The 16,288-nt window shown below is 42.4% G+C and overlaps 2 protein-coding genes across 2 annotated transcripts; one reads left to right on the plus strand and one right to left on the minus strand.

Annotated features, from left to right (window-relative positions):
- Positions 1-440: 440 nt before the first annotated feature.
- On the minus strand, positions 441-16,246 carry LOC4333551 (putative hydrolase C777.06c). The gene is made up of 9 exons (XM_015773245.3): positions 15,749-16,246; positions 14,842-14,977; positions 14,055-14,182; positions 13,817-13,964; positions 13,623-13,728; positions 1,406-1,473; positions 1,269-1,304; positions 945-1,054; positions 441-851 (listed from the first exon to the last, which is right to left on the minus strand). Exons 1-9 carry the CDS (start codon positions 15,931-15,933, stop codon positions 794-796), a joined length of 975 nt encoding a protein of 324 aa, XP_015628731.1. The 5' UTR covers positions 15,934-16,246; the 3' UTR covers positions 441-793.
- On the plus strand, positions 3,034-6,330 carry LOC136355899 (uncharacterized; the record flags this gene model as incomplete). Its single annotated transcript, XM_066309107.1, has 4 exons — positions 3,034-4,066; positions 4,169-4,707; positions 4,849-5,621; positions 5,730-6,330. Coding segments are annotated over exons 1-4 (2,946 nt in total), but the record flags the coding sequence as incomplete, so codon positions are not given.
- Positions 16,247-16,288: the final 42 nt, after the last annotated feature.

The following is a 16,288-nucleotide window of genomic DNA, read 5'->3' on the forward strand; positions in this document are numbered from 1 at the left end:
TCCTTTGGAATGATCTGGTTGATTTTTTTCACGAATAATCTGATTTATTGAAAGTAGGTTCCTTATCTTGTTAGTTTCATAAATATGAATAGTACCCATGCATATGCATATAGGAATTAGGAAACATGGTTTGGATATAGTAATTCCTTCACTGACAAAATGAAAATCTAGAATCCATGTGTATGGAATATGGTCAGGTGAGCTCATGCAATGATTGAGATGAAGTAGTCAAACAATTGCATCAGTAAAAGGGTCAACATAAAAATACCACATGAATGACGTTCTTCTCGTTGATCAGGGGCCAATAAGAACCTGTTGCATATCCATCACTCTTTCTTCCATTTTTATAATAGGATGGTTGAATTATTCACATTGATTATTTACTAGTAGCTCAAAAGTCTAGGTGAATGCAACATTAATTCACATTTTCGAAGAGAGAAAGAGACATATACATATCATATTCTTTACCGAGTATATATAGAAGTAGAAAATATATTATCAATCACAACGAGGTTTCATAATCCCAAGAAACCAAGATTATTCATTCTTCGATCTCACTAATTCTGTATTTACTATATACCACCAAATGAGAACAGGTAAATTCTCTACAAAAAGCGTAATCACCAAATTCTTTCCCACATGAGACCTTGTTTCTTTTACAAATAAGCAATGACGATAATAAGGATTCAGTACTCTTGCAATAGTCTATTATGACATCACTGAAACTGTTTCAACTATATTTGGGAAAGCAATGTTGCTCATATTTGAAATGTGCAGTATGATGCCTACCAAATCACAGGTCGATAAACACGCGGAGGCCGTCGTGAGCTAGTTGTACAGGTATTCCCTCTCTATGATCACCCAATTTTACAAGTTAGACAGTTCTTTCAGACAATAAAAGTGTGCAGATATAAATGTTTCAGGAACCATGCGTCCATGCATACCTGCTTGACCATTCTGCCAGATTCTGATTTTCTCTGTAATGTTCGAACTCATGTCTCATTCCAATCAACAGAGCTCTCTTAGGGCTTATCCTCTTCACAGCATCAAGAGTCTGAAAAATATGTAAAATGTTGGGAGAAAATATTTGGTTGATGCTCCATCTTGACAGGTATGGATACAGTTCTGGTAGAGTTTACTAGGCTAATATTGCACTGTTTGAGTTATCCAGTTCAGGTAGAGTTTACTAGACAGATTGCATATCATCAAATTCTTTATTGTTACTGCAAAAACAAATCAGCAAGCATTTAAAAGATCTTAAATTTAACCTCACTCAAATGAAGATGGGTACTGCGAGCATTTCCCTGTTTACAGAGGGTGAAGTGTGTATGAGATTATCAGCAGATGTCGTGTGAAGGATATTAAAAATACCGTTTCAAATGATAATCATGTGGCACAAACTTACCTTCCCATGCAAAGTGTTTGTTTCTAGTATAAGAAGATCAAGTTGTCCAGCACCAGACTTTGAAATGGCTGCAGAAAAGATGACATCAGCTGTGTTCTACTTCCTCCGTTTCACAATGTAAGTCATTCTAACATTTCTCACATTCATATTGATGTTAACGAATCTAGACATATATTTATCTAGATTCGTTAACATCAATATGAATATGAGAGATGCTAGAATGACTTATGTTGTGAAACGGAGGGAGTAGTACAAATGGAGCAACCAAATAGGATTCAAAAGAGAACTCAACTAAAAAAAATATCTACATATTATTCATGATTTTAAGCCATGTTAATGCTAGTTACTAAGACTCTTAGTCTTGAGAAAAATATTGAAAGAGATATTACTAAATTCCTCAAAAGATTCGAGGGAATTTTTCTACAGGACATTGTTAAATATCATCATTTGCTAAAACATACCATGAAATCATTAATCAGCTTAGATACTCCACAGAGCTCCTTTGCTCAAAGGATAGGTGAGAAAAAAAAATATATTTTAGCCCTGTCAATATATAGGGTCCACAAGACAGAGAAAAAGAACAGACTCAGACTACAAGCGAGCTTGAGCAACTAGCAGAGTAGCTTGGCTGCTAGGCGAGGCCACAACACACTGGTGGAGAAACCATCTTTCGTCGGTCGGCCGATTTCCACAATAGTCCCGGATGCAATAAAAACCGGGGCTAAAGATGATCTTTAGTCCCGGTTAAAAAGGGTAACGGGCATATTTGATCTTTAGTCCCGGTTTGTGTTACCAACCGGGACTAAAGATCATCTTTAGTCCCGGTTCGAATGCTGTCAGGACCTGTCAGGCCCCCCCGGGATCTTTAGTCCCGGTTGGTATAACTTTAGTCCCGGTTGGTAATACCAACCGGGACTAAAGATCCCGGTGATCTTTAGCCCCGGTTGGTGCTACCAACCGAGACTAAAGATCTTAACTTTAGTCCCGGTTGGTAATACCAACCGGGACTAATGATCCCGGTGATCTTTAGCCCCGGTTGGTGCTACCAACCGGGACTAAAGTCCCACCCCTATATATATGTCTTCTTCCTCCTCCAGCTGCCCGAGCAAGCTTCAAAATTTCTTCAAAAAAGAGGGGAGGTCATGCCAAAATTTCTATTGAATTTATTTTGGTGATTACATATAAATCGGAGGTGCCTAAAAGGTTTGCAACTTCATCCTCCAATGTTTTTTTTTGTCATACTACATTTGCACCTATGTTTTGCACACTTTTTTGTCTCCAAAATTTAGTTGTAAGTTGATGAGAGAGAAAATGTGTGTGGGGAAGAAAGAATATATAGAAATTTAGTTCATTTGCTAAACAAGGTTTTATAAAATAGTTGAGAAGGAAAACTCTAGTGAAAGTTAATATTAAATAATAGAAAACAAACTAAAATAAAAATTAAAAGAAGTAAAACACATTAAAATTAGTTTAAAACTTTACAAATAGTTTTTAAGAATTATTTGGTGTAATATTTTATGATTTTTGTATGAATAAAGCTATCTTATAATTATTGTATGACTGTCATTATTGTAAGAATAATTATTTGTGTGCGGTTTTTTTGACTCATGTAGATGGATCGGCAATGGATGTACGCTGACCGGCGGTCCAAAGAGTTTATTGACGGCGTGCACTATTTTTTGAGAGTGGCCGAAGCTAACAGGCAAAGGGGTTTTATTTGTTGTCCATGCAATAAGTGTAAGAATCAGAAGGAGTATTCTGCATCCAGGACTATTCATTTCCACTTGTTTGAGTCGGGGTTCATGCCAAGCTATAATTGTTGGACATCCCACGGAGAGCAAGGTGTTGAAATGGAAGAAGATGAAGTGGAAGACGACAATATTCCGGACTTTGCTCAGTATGTTGGATTTGAAGGAAATCAAACGGGCGAGGAGGAAATAGCTGCTGATGGTAACGACGTTGCGGATGATCTTGGTCAGATGTTGCAGGACGCCAGGGAAGACTGCGAAAGTGAAAAGGAGGCCCATAAATTGGACAAGATGTTGGAGGACCACAGAACTTCGTTGTACCCAGGTTGCGAGCAGGGGCACAAAAAGTTGGATACCACTCTGGAGTTGTTGCAATGGAAGGCAAAAAATGGGGTTAGTGACAAGGCATTTGGCGATTTATTGAAACTCGTCAAGAACATTCTTCCGGGGGGAAACAAATTGCCCGAGACAACGTACGAGGCTAAGAAGATAGTCTGCCCGTTAGGACTGGAAGTTCATAAGATTCACGCATGTCCGAACGATTGTATCCTATATCGCGGTGAGGAGTATGAGAACCTAGAAGCATGCCCTGTTTGCAAAGCACTACGATACAAGATTAGACGGGACGATCCAGGAGAAGTTGACGGGCAGCTAACAAAGAAGAGAATTCCTGCTAAGGTGATGTGGTATTTCCCTATAATACCACGGCTAAGGCGTTTGTTCAGGAACAAGGGGAATGCTAGAATGTTGCGATGGCACGCTGAAGAGCGTCAACAGGACGGGATGCTGAGACACCCCGCTGATGGTTCGCAGTGGCGAAACATCGACAGAAAATTTAAAGAATTTGGAAAGGACGCACGAAACATACGGTTTGGTTTGAGTACGGATGGCATGAATCCTTTTGGAGAGATGAGCAGCGGCCATAGCACTTGGCCCGTTACGATGTGTATCTACAACCTCCCCCCCTGGCTATGCATGAAGAGGAAGTACATAATGATGCCGATTATTATTCAAGGCCCCAAGCAACCTGGTAACGACATCGACGTGTACCTAAGACCACTGGTCGAAGATCTTAAACAGTTGTGGAAGAAGGAAGGTGTCCCCGTGTGGGACGAGGACAAACAGGAGGAGTTTAACCTACGAGCGCTGCTGTTCGTAACCATCAACGATTGGCCTGCACTTAGCAACCTATCCGGACAGTCCAACAAGGGGTACAAGGCTTGCACTCACTGTATGGATGAAACAGAAAGTACGTATCTTAAGCACTGTAGGAAGGTTGTATACATGGGTCATCGTCGATTCCTTGCAGCAAACCACCCGGTACGGAAGAAAGGCAAGCACTTCGAACATAAGGCCGACCACCGTACGAAGCCTAAACATCGCAGCGGGAAAACAGTGTTTGCTATGGTTAAAGATCTTAAAGTAGTGTTCGGAAAGGGGCCTGGAAGCCAGCATATAGAGAGCGAAGATGGTCACGCGGCGATGTGGAAAAAGAACTCTATATTTTGGGAGTTACCATATTGGGAATTCTTGGACGTACGCCACGCAATCGACGTGATGCACCTCACTAAGAACCTTTGCGTAAACCTTCTTGGCTTCCTAGGTGTATACGGAAAGTCGAAAGATACACTGGAAGCACGTAATGATCTGAAGCATATGGAACAACGCGGCGACCTTCACCCGGAACCAAAGGAGAAAGGAAGCCATTACTTGAGTCCAGCCAGCTACACTCTTAGCAAGGCAGAGAAGGAAAGTATGTTTGAATGCTTGGAGAGCATAAAGGTACCGTCTGGATACTCCACGAATATCAAGCGAATAATAAGCACGAAGGAGAAGAAGTTCACAAACCTAAAGTCTCATGACTGTCACGTGTTGATGACACAACTGCTACCAGTTGTAATAAGGGGTATCCTTCCAGACAATGTCCGGGCAACAATAACAAAGCTATGTGCATTCATGAACGCAATTTCGCAGAAGGTCATCGATCCGGATAGATTAGAAGCCCTTCAGAATGAAGTGGTGCAATGTCTCGTCAGTTTTGAGTTGATATTTCCACCTTCATTTTTCAATATAATGACGCATCTGCTTTGTCACCTTGTGAAAGAGATCCGTATTCTCGGGCCTATGTACCTACACAACATGTTTCCTTTCGAGAGGTACATGGGCGTTCTGAAGAAGTATGTTCGTAACCGTGCTCGTCCAGAGGCAAGCATCGCCAAGGGTTATGGAACAGAGGAGGTCATCGAATTTTGCGTAGAATTTATCGAAGACCTTCGCCCAATCGGGGTACCTGAATCACGCCATGAAGGGAGACTACGGGGAAAGGGAACTCTCGGAAGGAAAGCAATAATGACGGTAGACAACAATTTATTCCGTAAAGCCCATTTCACTGTTCTGCAACACTCTTCATTGGTAGCTCCTTACATCGAGGAGCACTTGGCTCTAGTTCGCGCCAGGAACATCGGTAAGTCCGATGCATGGATTACACGGCATCACATTGATACTTTCCCCGCGTGGCTACGACAACATCTCATGGGTAACGAGTCGATCAACCAACAACTTGCCTTCCTGGCGAGGGGACCGTCTGGGTCGATCGCGACATTCCAGGGATATGAGATCAATGGGTACACATTCTACACGAGAGCCCAAGACATGAAGAGCACGAACCAAAACAGCGCTGTTCGTGTCGATGCCATGGGACACGATGGAACAACTGCCACGTATTACGGTGCCATCGAGGACATATGGGAACTTGACTATGGTCCTCTCAAGGTTCCTCTGTTCCGGTGCCAATGGGTTAGGTTGACTGGTGGAGGCGTAATGATTGATGACAGTGGGATGACAACTGTTGACCTTAACAAGGTTGGATACTCGGACGAACCTTTTGTCCTTGCCAATGATGTAACGCAAGTCTTTTTCGTGAAGGACATGTCTAGCAAAGGAAAGAAGGGCAGAGGGCCTGATGAGCCTAAGCGTCAAGTGGTTCTCCCAGGCAAAAGAAAAATCGTCGGAGTTGAGGACAAGACTGACGAGGATTACGATCAGTTGGATGGGCAACCCCCTTTCACGGTGACGATTGACCCTAGCATCCTCCTATCAAATGAAGACACCCCTTACTCACGCAGCGATCACAAGGAGGGAACAATAGTGAGGAGAAAGTACGTGCGGTCAACCGTCACCGCCGATGTAATGCCGTAATTATTGTGTACACGATGTAAACTATTTTGGATGTATTAATTATCCATATAAATCAATTGATGTATGGCATATGTTAATTACGCACGATTATTAGAGGTTTCAACAAGTTTAAATCATGTATATGTTAGTTATATGTGATACTTACAATTTTTAAAAGTTTTAAATCACACAGGTGGCAATTTCATATGTATGTTAATTAGAGTTTTTAACATTTAATTTACTAGCATTCATATGCTAATTATAATTGACTAGAGGATTTTTAAAAGTTTTAAATCACGCAAGTGGCAATTTCATATGTTAATTAGAGTTTTTAACATTTAATTTACTATCATTCATATGCTAATTATAATTGACTGGAGAATTTTTAAAAGTATTAAATTTAATATATTTTTAAAACTATCATTCATATATTAGAGTTTTTCACAATTTAATTTACTATCTTTCATATGCTACTTATATATGACTATTCGAATTTTTAAAAGGTTTAAATCATGCATGTGGCATTTACATATGTTAATTAGAGTTTTTAGCATTTAATTTAATATAATTCCTACGCTAAGTACATATGATGATTACAATTTTTATTAATTTTAAATCATGCAGTATGTACATTAATATCTTAATTAGAGTTTTTACCAATATAATAATATCATTCATATATATGCTAAGAATATATATATATTGGAATTTTTATTAATTATAAGTCATATATTTGCTTATTACGATTTATCCACTTAATTTATTACAGACAAAAATAATTTTTCGAAGTAATTGTCATCAATCTTTGTACTTTAAATAATGTTAATGCATTAACTTCTATTTTATAAACACATATGTAAGCGAAAATCATATGCAGTGCTATAATCTTTAGTCCCGGTTCTTAACCCTAACCGGGTTTAAAAAGAATTTCGAAATAGCGGGAAAAGATATTTACTCCCGGTTGTTGAGAACAACCGGGACTAAAGATCTTTTCTTTACTCCCGGTTGTTCTCAACAACCGGGACTAAAGATATCAAGATATCTTTAGTCCCGGTTGTTCTCAACAACCGGGAGTAAAGATTTTTTCTTTACTCCCGGTTGTTCTCAACAACCGGGACTAAAGATATCTTTAGTCCCGGTTGTTGAGAACAACCGGGAGTAAAGATCCAGGGGTATATATATTCCCGGTGCGCCCTCGTCTTCTTCACCAACACTTAAACGTTTTCGGCCGATCGATCTCTCTCGGCCTCTCTCCTTCGCCGCCACTGTCTAGGGCAAATCCCCGCGCCGACGCCGCCGTATCTCGCCGTCGTCTCGAGCTCGTCGTCCTCGCCGCCGCCTCCGTCTCCTCCGCTGCCGCCGCATCTCTGGGGTGAGAGCCGCCGCATCTCCCTTCATGCATCTCGATCTCTCCGATCTCGATCTCTCTCCGTCGCCTTCGACGCCGCCGCCTTCGACGCCGCGCAACGCCGCCGCCGCATGCCAACGACACGCCGCCGCCGCCGTCGCCACGCCGCCGCCGCCTTCGCCGCCGCGCACGCAATGCCGCCGCCGCCACGCCACGCCGCCGCCGCCACGCCACCGCCGCCACGCCACGCCGCCGCCGCCACGGCCCCACAACGCCACGCCGCCGCCGCCGTCACCACGCCACCGCGCCAACCGCCGCCCCGATGCCGCCACACCGCCGTTAACGAACGAGAACGAGAACGATCGAACGAATGAGAGCGAGAACGAACACGTCAACGTACGTTGCCGCGACAACGCGAACGAGAACGAGAACGATCGAACGAACGTGAACGAGCTAGGGAACGTGAACGAGCGAACGAACGAGGACGAACGTTAACGTGAAATGCAATATATATATATATATATATACATACATGTATCCTAATACATTTTTTTATCTTGCAGAAAAGACGTGTTGTCGGAGTCGTCCGTCAAGCCTGAGTGGAAGAGCTAGCCCTAGAAGGAATTGGAGCAGGCAAGTGACGTAATAATATAAATGATTGTTATATTTGTAATGCAATTAATTAAGATTATTAGACCTGTAATTAGACTTATCATATAAGATTGTGTAGTGTTCTAATATTATTTGAGTTTTAATATAAGATTATTTTATTGCAAATTAGACTTAGTATGACATTATTGACTACGGAATTGGTGCGACTCCTAGGAATTGACTATTGTAGTCTTAATTATACTTAGCATATACGCACGAAACACTTAGCATACATTACTATTTTAGTCTTAGCATGTAATATTATTTGAGTTTTAATATAATATTACTTTATTTGTAATTAGACTTGGTATGTAATTATTGACTACGGAATTGGTGCGACAAGTAGCAATTGACTATTGTAGTCTTAATTAGACTTAGCATATACGCACGAAACACTTAGCATATACATGACTATTTTAGTATTAGCATGTAATATTATTTGAGTTTTAATATAAGATTATTTTATTTGTAATTAGACTTAGTATATAATTATTTACTAGCTAGGGTTGTATAATATACGTCACCTAGACTTAGCTTATATCACGATTTGTAATTAGACTTAGCACGTAAGGTTGTGTAGGGTTCTAATGTACGACATTTACACTTAGCATACATGACTTAGATTGTTAAAACATAAATGTCTCGTGACTTAGCAGATGTTTCTTGTATCAACAGATGGCTGACCGCGATGAGGAACAGATATTGTACGATACAATCGCGGAGGGAAGCAGCCAGTACTGGAATGAAGAAGAGGGGAACGAGGATCCAAACCAGTACTTGAACGAGGAAGGGAACGTGGAGAGGGATGCGGAGGGGAACCAGCAGGGGCACGTGGAAAGGGATGTGGAGGGGAACCAGGAGGAGGAGGCTAGTGGTAGTCAACCCTCCGTTGGACAGAAGAGGGCACGCGGGCAACGAGGTGCAGCGAAGAAGCTTGAGGGTCGGCACATCATAACGGAAGTGGAAGAAGATGGACGTCCTAGTGCCCCGGCCGAAGCCGCCAAGAACTATGTACGTCACAGCGGTTGGGTTGTGCGGGATAACGTGCCTGTCAGTACGGTGTACTGGCGAAGAACAAGGGCACGCGGAGATCGTGAGAGCTTTGTCCCAGATTCGGAGAAAGAGATGCTGTGGACCACAATGCTCGAGACATTCACCCTTCCTGCGGGTACAGAGGACAAAGTGAAAAGGTGGACTCTGAAGAAAATGGCAGAACAGTTTCAGAGCTTCAAGGGAGATCTGTACCAGAAGTATATACTGAAGGGGCAGACACCGAACTTCGACACATTCCCAAAGCTAAGGGATCACTGGGACGAGTTCGTTGCATATAAGACAGGTGAACAAGGGAAGGCGATGATGGAAAGAAACAAAGAAAATGCCGCCAAGAAGAAGTACCATCACCACTTGGGGTCAGGAGGCTATAGCGTCGCGATGCCGAAGTGGGAGCAGATGGAGGCTAGCTTGATTGAGAGGGGTATCGAACCGGCAACAGCCAATTGGCCGGAACGATCGAAGTTCTGGTACTATGCTCACGGTGGAACGCTCAACCCAGCTGATGGCTCACTGGTCTTCGGCTATCAGATACAAGAGGCTGCGCGACGACTAACAGATGCAGTGGAAGCCTCCTCTCAGGGCACGTTCCGACCAGACAGAGATAGGGACGAGCTGACACTCGCCCTGCAGACTCCAGAGCATCCAGGACGAACTCGAGGGAAAGGGGTGATTCCTTGGAAGATTGGTTTCAAGGAGGACATCCACACGTACAGGAGTCGGATGAGGAGCAAGAGAGATACCGAGGCGAAGATTGCAGACCTAGAGTTCCGGGTATCGAGCTACGAACTCAACATGCAAGAGGAGGTGGCAAGGAAGGTTGATGAACGCATGGCCGCACATCGGTCCCATGATCCCCAGCCGACCATTCCTCCTGCAATGGTGAGCCCGTCAGGAAACCGTAGCAGCTGCGCCTCAACGGGGCAGGTAGGATCACAGAGCATGGACGCCATGCAAACACAGGACGAATCGACCTGTCCCGTTGATGACATCACTCAGCGGACACCATGTGAGCTGCATATTCCTTTGAAGAACTTATCAATAAAGGTAAGATTTAGCCATTCCGCTAGTTGCTGCTTATATATGTTGATTACTAATAAATAATCTCTCACAACATGAAGGTGGCATCGGGCATGGCCATCCCAACGGACCCTTCAGGTACTTACCACTGCAGGCCGATTCCAGCAGGATACTCCAAGGTCGAAGTTGAGTTGGTCGAAGGCGCGTACGAGGACCTCGAGCTGGATTACCCTGGAGGAGACGGTGAGACGCATCTACGAGACACATGCCATGCCATTATTCTATGGCGCAGGCGGTACATCATCCTCCCTGGGCGACAAGCGGCGTCTCGTGCACCATCTCCTCCGGCTCCGCCATCTCCTCCTCAGGATCCTGCACCGTCTCCTCCTCATGCTCCGCCAGCACCGTCTCCACCTCAGGCTCCAGCATCGACTCCTCAGGATCCTGCACCGACTCCTCCTCGTGCTCCTACACCTACTCCCCCGCAAGCTCCTCTTCCGGCACCTTCAAAGTCAAGGGCCCCCCCAGCTCCACCGCTTGCCCACATAAGGGCAACAAAGAAGGCGAAAGTTGACGCCGCCAAGAACAAGGACCCGGGGTATGATTGCACGCAAGAGGAGCTTGACGCTTACGTTGCATCAGAAGTCAAGAGACAATTCAAGCCTCGAAGTCCAGAAAAGAAGATTCCTATAGACCCCAGTGTCAGGAACTTCTTCAGGGGTATGTCTGCATCTGTCAAGGAGGCCATCAAGCTATCGGACTATGAGCGAACGTTGAAGAAAGCATCTTCTGGAAAGTCCAAACCAGTCCCTCAGCTTGGAGAGCAACCAAACCAGGAGATCGAGCCGTTGGTGACCGGTAAAGAAATGACGATAGAACAATTTATTACTGACACCGGTCTAACTACGGATCAATTGCTAGGAGTCGCACCAATCGAAAAGGCAGAAGTGAAATACATGTACGAACTCGGTAAACCGCTTGTCAAGCCTGAGCTGCTGCAGTCCCTACCCACACAAATGTACAAGTTCCATCAGCTGTACATGGAGATGAGCGCCACCGGTAGAGAGATGATCGGAGCGAGGATCAGGGTCACGGACTTCTTACAAGGAGATGACATTCTCTGGATCAATTTCAGGGGAATCTACGAACTATACCAGCTGGACGCCCTCGACGTCTCTATTATGAGTTGCTGGATTTTGTAAGTATATCGTTCAGTTAGATTTCTTACTATACGTCTCCTTTAATTAATTAGGTCCTTGTATATAAGTAGACCATAGAAAATAATATACTCCCTTTTATCGTTGTAGAATGGAGATTCAAAGGGCCCGACGGCGGAGGGTTTTCGATACTGGATTCATCGACCCTCGGAAAGTAAACGTCGCAATGCTCGACCAATATCCACAAGAAACAGAGGACAATCTCGTCCATCTCCTGAAGGCGCAGCATTACAAGACGTTCATACTGTTGCCATACAACACATAGTTAGTTTAATTTTACTGTCTTCCTACATACCAAATTTCATTCCCGTACGAACTTGCTAAGTGTTTCATATGTAATGCATCCCACGCACATTGCAGATTCCACTGGGTGCTTTTACTCATCGACCTGGAGGCCTGCACCGTCAACGTATATGACTCAATGGATAAAAAAGAGTCTACGTTTGACAAGGTTTTCGAACTTATAGACAGGTACCGTCATAAGTTCCTTTGTTAATTAAGAAAATCTTGTTATGTTAATTGCTACTACGAATCATAGCTTTAAACTCCATGTAGGGCTTGGTATCGGTTCCGTCATTTGGTCCGCGGCAAATGGAGAGAAAGACTTAGGCGGAAGTTCAAATTTCCTGTGAGTACACATGCTCTACATTTATATTTCTCCGATTCAAATACATACAAGTGTATATTAATTAGATCTCTCGTTGTTTGTCATTTATTTGTAGTGCGCAAAGCAAAAGCAGGGAACTAACTTGTGCGGCTATTACGTGTGCGAGTATTGCCACTGCCTTGCAGACCAAATCATCACCACAAGAGAGCTCGATGTACGTACAAATAAATTCAAAATTTCATTACGTAGCGATTTCTTGTTTAATTACTAATCAATTTCATACATTCATATAGTTTATTCGCATGAGGGATAACCTGACCACACACAAGGAATTTATCGCGGCGGTTCAAGAACAACTCATGGGATTCATCAACGAAGAAATCCTTGATCCCAAGGGTGAATTCTACTACGACGGAAACACAATTCACCGGTCCTTAGCTTCTGAGCTAGCAGCGAGTACTACTACGTCGAAATCGTAGCTAGCTAGGACATATAATGGATTGTAATTAATACATGACTACATATGTTTCTATATGCATGTGTACACATTTTCTATAATGTAAATATATTTTGTTCATATATATATCTATATACATATGCATTTGCATAACATATATATGTATAAATACATATATATATATATATGTATATATATATATATATATATATATATATATATATATATATATATATATATATATATATATATATATATACCATGCAGCAACAGGGGCATGCAAAAAAAAAAAAAAGGTCAGCTCTATCTTTAGTCCCGGTTGGTAACACCAACCGGGACTAAAGATGGCTCAGCCACGTGGCCGGCTGAGCCATCTTTAGTCCCGGTTGGTGTTACCAACCGGGACTAAAGATCGATCTTTATTCCCGGTTATTTCACCCGGGACTAAAGATAGCGATCTTTAGTCCCGGATTGGTACTCCCGGTTTGGAAACCGGGACTAAAGGGGGGTTACGAACCGGGACTACAAAGGGTTTCTCCACCAGTGACAGGCTCAGTCCCTCATTCCAATTCAGTTAAAAATGTTACTGTATGTAATTATTGGAGTGTGTTATTGCAAACAGGCACAATTTCGCAGAGTATTGAAGCCAAATATGAAATGACCTGTTTCAGCAAAACGACATCTAAAATGGCTGTCCAGTAGAAAAAATCTATTGACAAACCAAAGGATTTTATTTTTCAATTCTCAAGATTGTACAGTAAAAAAAAAGAGAAACAGGTTTAGCAATAATCCAAACAACCTGCAGATTATTTTGATTTTCAGCATTCATATATATCATAATGATCTCAGAAATAACCATGACTTTGAACATTAGTTCGATAAAATATCATTTCTGTCAAGCATATATTTGAAGATAAACTATTGTTGGCAGAAAAATCATACCATACTCAGTTTCAGGTAGAAATCTTGAGACGTCAGATAAATATGCAATTTTTGCTTTCCTCCCAAATAGGAAGCCTAAACAAATATTACCCTCTCCATGCATGACCTGAAAACAAAAATAGCAAAGTTAGCGACTTCAAAGAGAAAAAGGAGAAACCAAAGCAGCACTTCAAATTAACAACAGTGGCTCTCACAGGCAAAGGCACAAACTCTAGCCCTGATGATACAAATGGCTTGTCAATATCACCCTCAATTATCCTCCAATCGAGTTGAGCGACTTGGGAAACTTCGTCACCTTCCTCTAGCTTATTTTTCAGTAAGTAGGGGAACCTTGCTACAACACTGTAAAAATAGTGGCCGATGTTACAAGGTAATACATGGTAATGATAACCAATATGACATCTGTTATATGTCTAGTTGTGATAGAGTGACCTGTCCATTGTGAATTGGGTAAGAAAAATCGGAACTCGGCGGAAATCATTGCTGCAACCCTTTGGTTGAACCATCCAAACGTCGTCAAGACCTAAGACAGCATCCGCGTGCTCATGAGTGAGAATAATCTGCACCGCACATGACCTTATTAGGGCATCAACAATGGTGTGACTTCACCATCTAAGAGAGAATGCCATGTAGGAATTTCTATGATGTGGGAGGCAAGAGAAAGAGGAGAGAGAAGGACGCCGTCTGTTGATTACCAAACTCCGCCAAATTAGGGGATGTCCCCTCGAGGGGATGAAAATCCACATCCATAATAGATCGGAAAGTGATTTCATTACTCGAGGGGATATCCTATCGTTTCGTGCATGCCACCTAAATAGGTATCAAAATTTTTTAAAAAAATTTGGCAACATAGATTAATATGAAATATATCACTCTATAAACATGCAAGTTTAAAATCAACTTCTACAAGCTGTAACAAAAATAACAAATATAGCTGTGAATGTACGATAACTATTTTCAATTTAATTTGTTCTTTTTGTTGCAACTTATAGAAGTTGAATTTAACTTGCATGTTTGTGAAGTGATATATTTCATATTAGTCTATGTTGTCAATTTTTGTCAATTTTTTTATGACTATTAAAGTGGCATGCAAACAACGAGGAGATGTTCCCTAAAGGGATGAAAATCCACATCGATGATAGATCAATTTCTATGTACCAGTTCACCCAAAAGAAAATAAACTGAAAAAAAATGGACAGTGCAGTACTGGAGATCTCACCGAGTTAACCCAAGGAATCTTGTGATGAACAAACCACCGGAGAACCTGTTCTCTAAAGGTCTTGCCGACATCGATTATAATGTACTCGTGGGTTCCATCGTCTTGGCAGTAATCTATCAAGAGGGAGGTGTTACACCTGAAAGAGAACAGAACGTTCAGCTCCCCCACATTAAGGCTTTGTTTAGCATCATGGTGACTCTAAAAAATGCAATTTTATTTCGTCCTTCTTGATACAGTAACTAGTTTGAAAGCATCTTTGAAGTCATTTGGCCGTGTGCATTCACCTTATGATGCAGAGGCCGCGCGCTGCCCATTATCTAAAAAATAATAATCTTTGAAGTCATACCAACAGCATTACTGGATTGATACAGATTTCCTAAAGATAACTGCATTCAGTTATGTAGGACAGCGTAACAATGAGAAATTGACACTTAAAACAGAGACGGGTTAAAGGCTTAGAGCCCCTTTGAATCGCATGATTGAGAAAACAGAGAAATAGGAAAAACATAGGAATTGAATGCCACACTTATTGGATTCCTATGAGATTTTGAAACACAAGAAAGTCTTCAAACTGTCGTTTGATTAGCACACAGGAAAAACGCTGGAACCTTGACACATAAAGAGGAAAACATGAGGTGAGAGTCATGCTTATTTTCCTCTAAAATTGCTCTAGTAAGGTTCATTCCATAGGAATTTCAAAGGAATTGATAGGAAACAATCCTTTGTTTCAAAGGACTCTATAGAATTATTTCTTATAGGATAAAATCCTCTAGAATTCGTATGGTTTTTCTTTGATTCAAACGGGGCCTTAAAGGGCAGGACAGGTTACAGTAGCACTAGGAGATGCTCTGAATCAGGCTGGTCGATATATATTTTGAAGGCCACAGGATATTGACTGCAAGCGCACCTGTAATTGGGGTTTTGCTCCGGTGGGAGCGAGACGCCCAGGGAGCAGACGGCGCACGGCGGCGCGGACGGCCTGAGGAGGCACCGCGTGTCGGGGAGCGCGCCGGAGCAGCCGGTGCCCAGGAAGATGACCGACGACGACGGCGGCGGCGGCGGCAGAGCAGCGTCTCCGGCGGGAGGCTCCATCGCTGGCTTGATAAACTCTTTGCTGCTCTTTTGCTGCGGAATGGGGAAGATTTTGTGCTCGGTTGGTGTGATCTTTGTATATATATAGAGAATGCATCAAATTTTCTTGCTATGCTTCTCTCCTCTTTCCTCTTGCTCATCTTTGAGATTTAGTGGAGTTGGTATTGCATTTGCATCCTTCGGCGATGGTGCCGACGGCGGGAAGTCGTTTTCCATCTTTCTTTTGAGGACTTGACTGAAGTATGAAATAGTTTTAGTTTTTTATTGTTTGATCTTTCAAATGCCAGATTGCCAATACACTAATCCCATGTTTCACATCATATCCATCTGTGCTTCACGTTTTCAGACTGCATGT

This window comes from Oryza sativa, chromosome 3, assembly GCF_034140825.1.
Source record: "Oryza sativa Japonica Group chromosome 3, ASM3414082v1".
Lineage (NCBI taxonomy): Eukaryota > Viridiplantae > Streptophyta > Magnoliopsida > Poales > Poaceae > Oryza > Oryza sativa.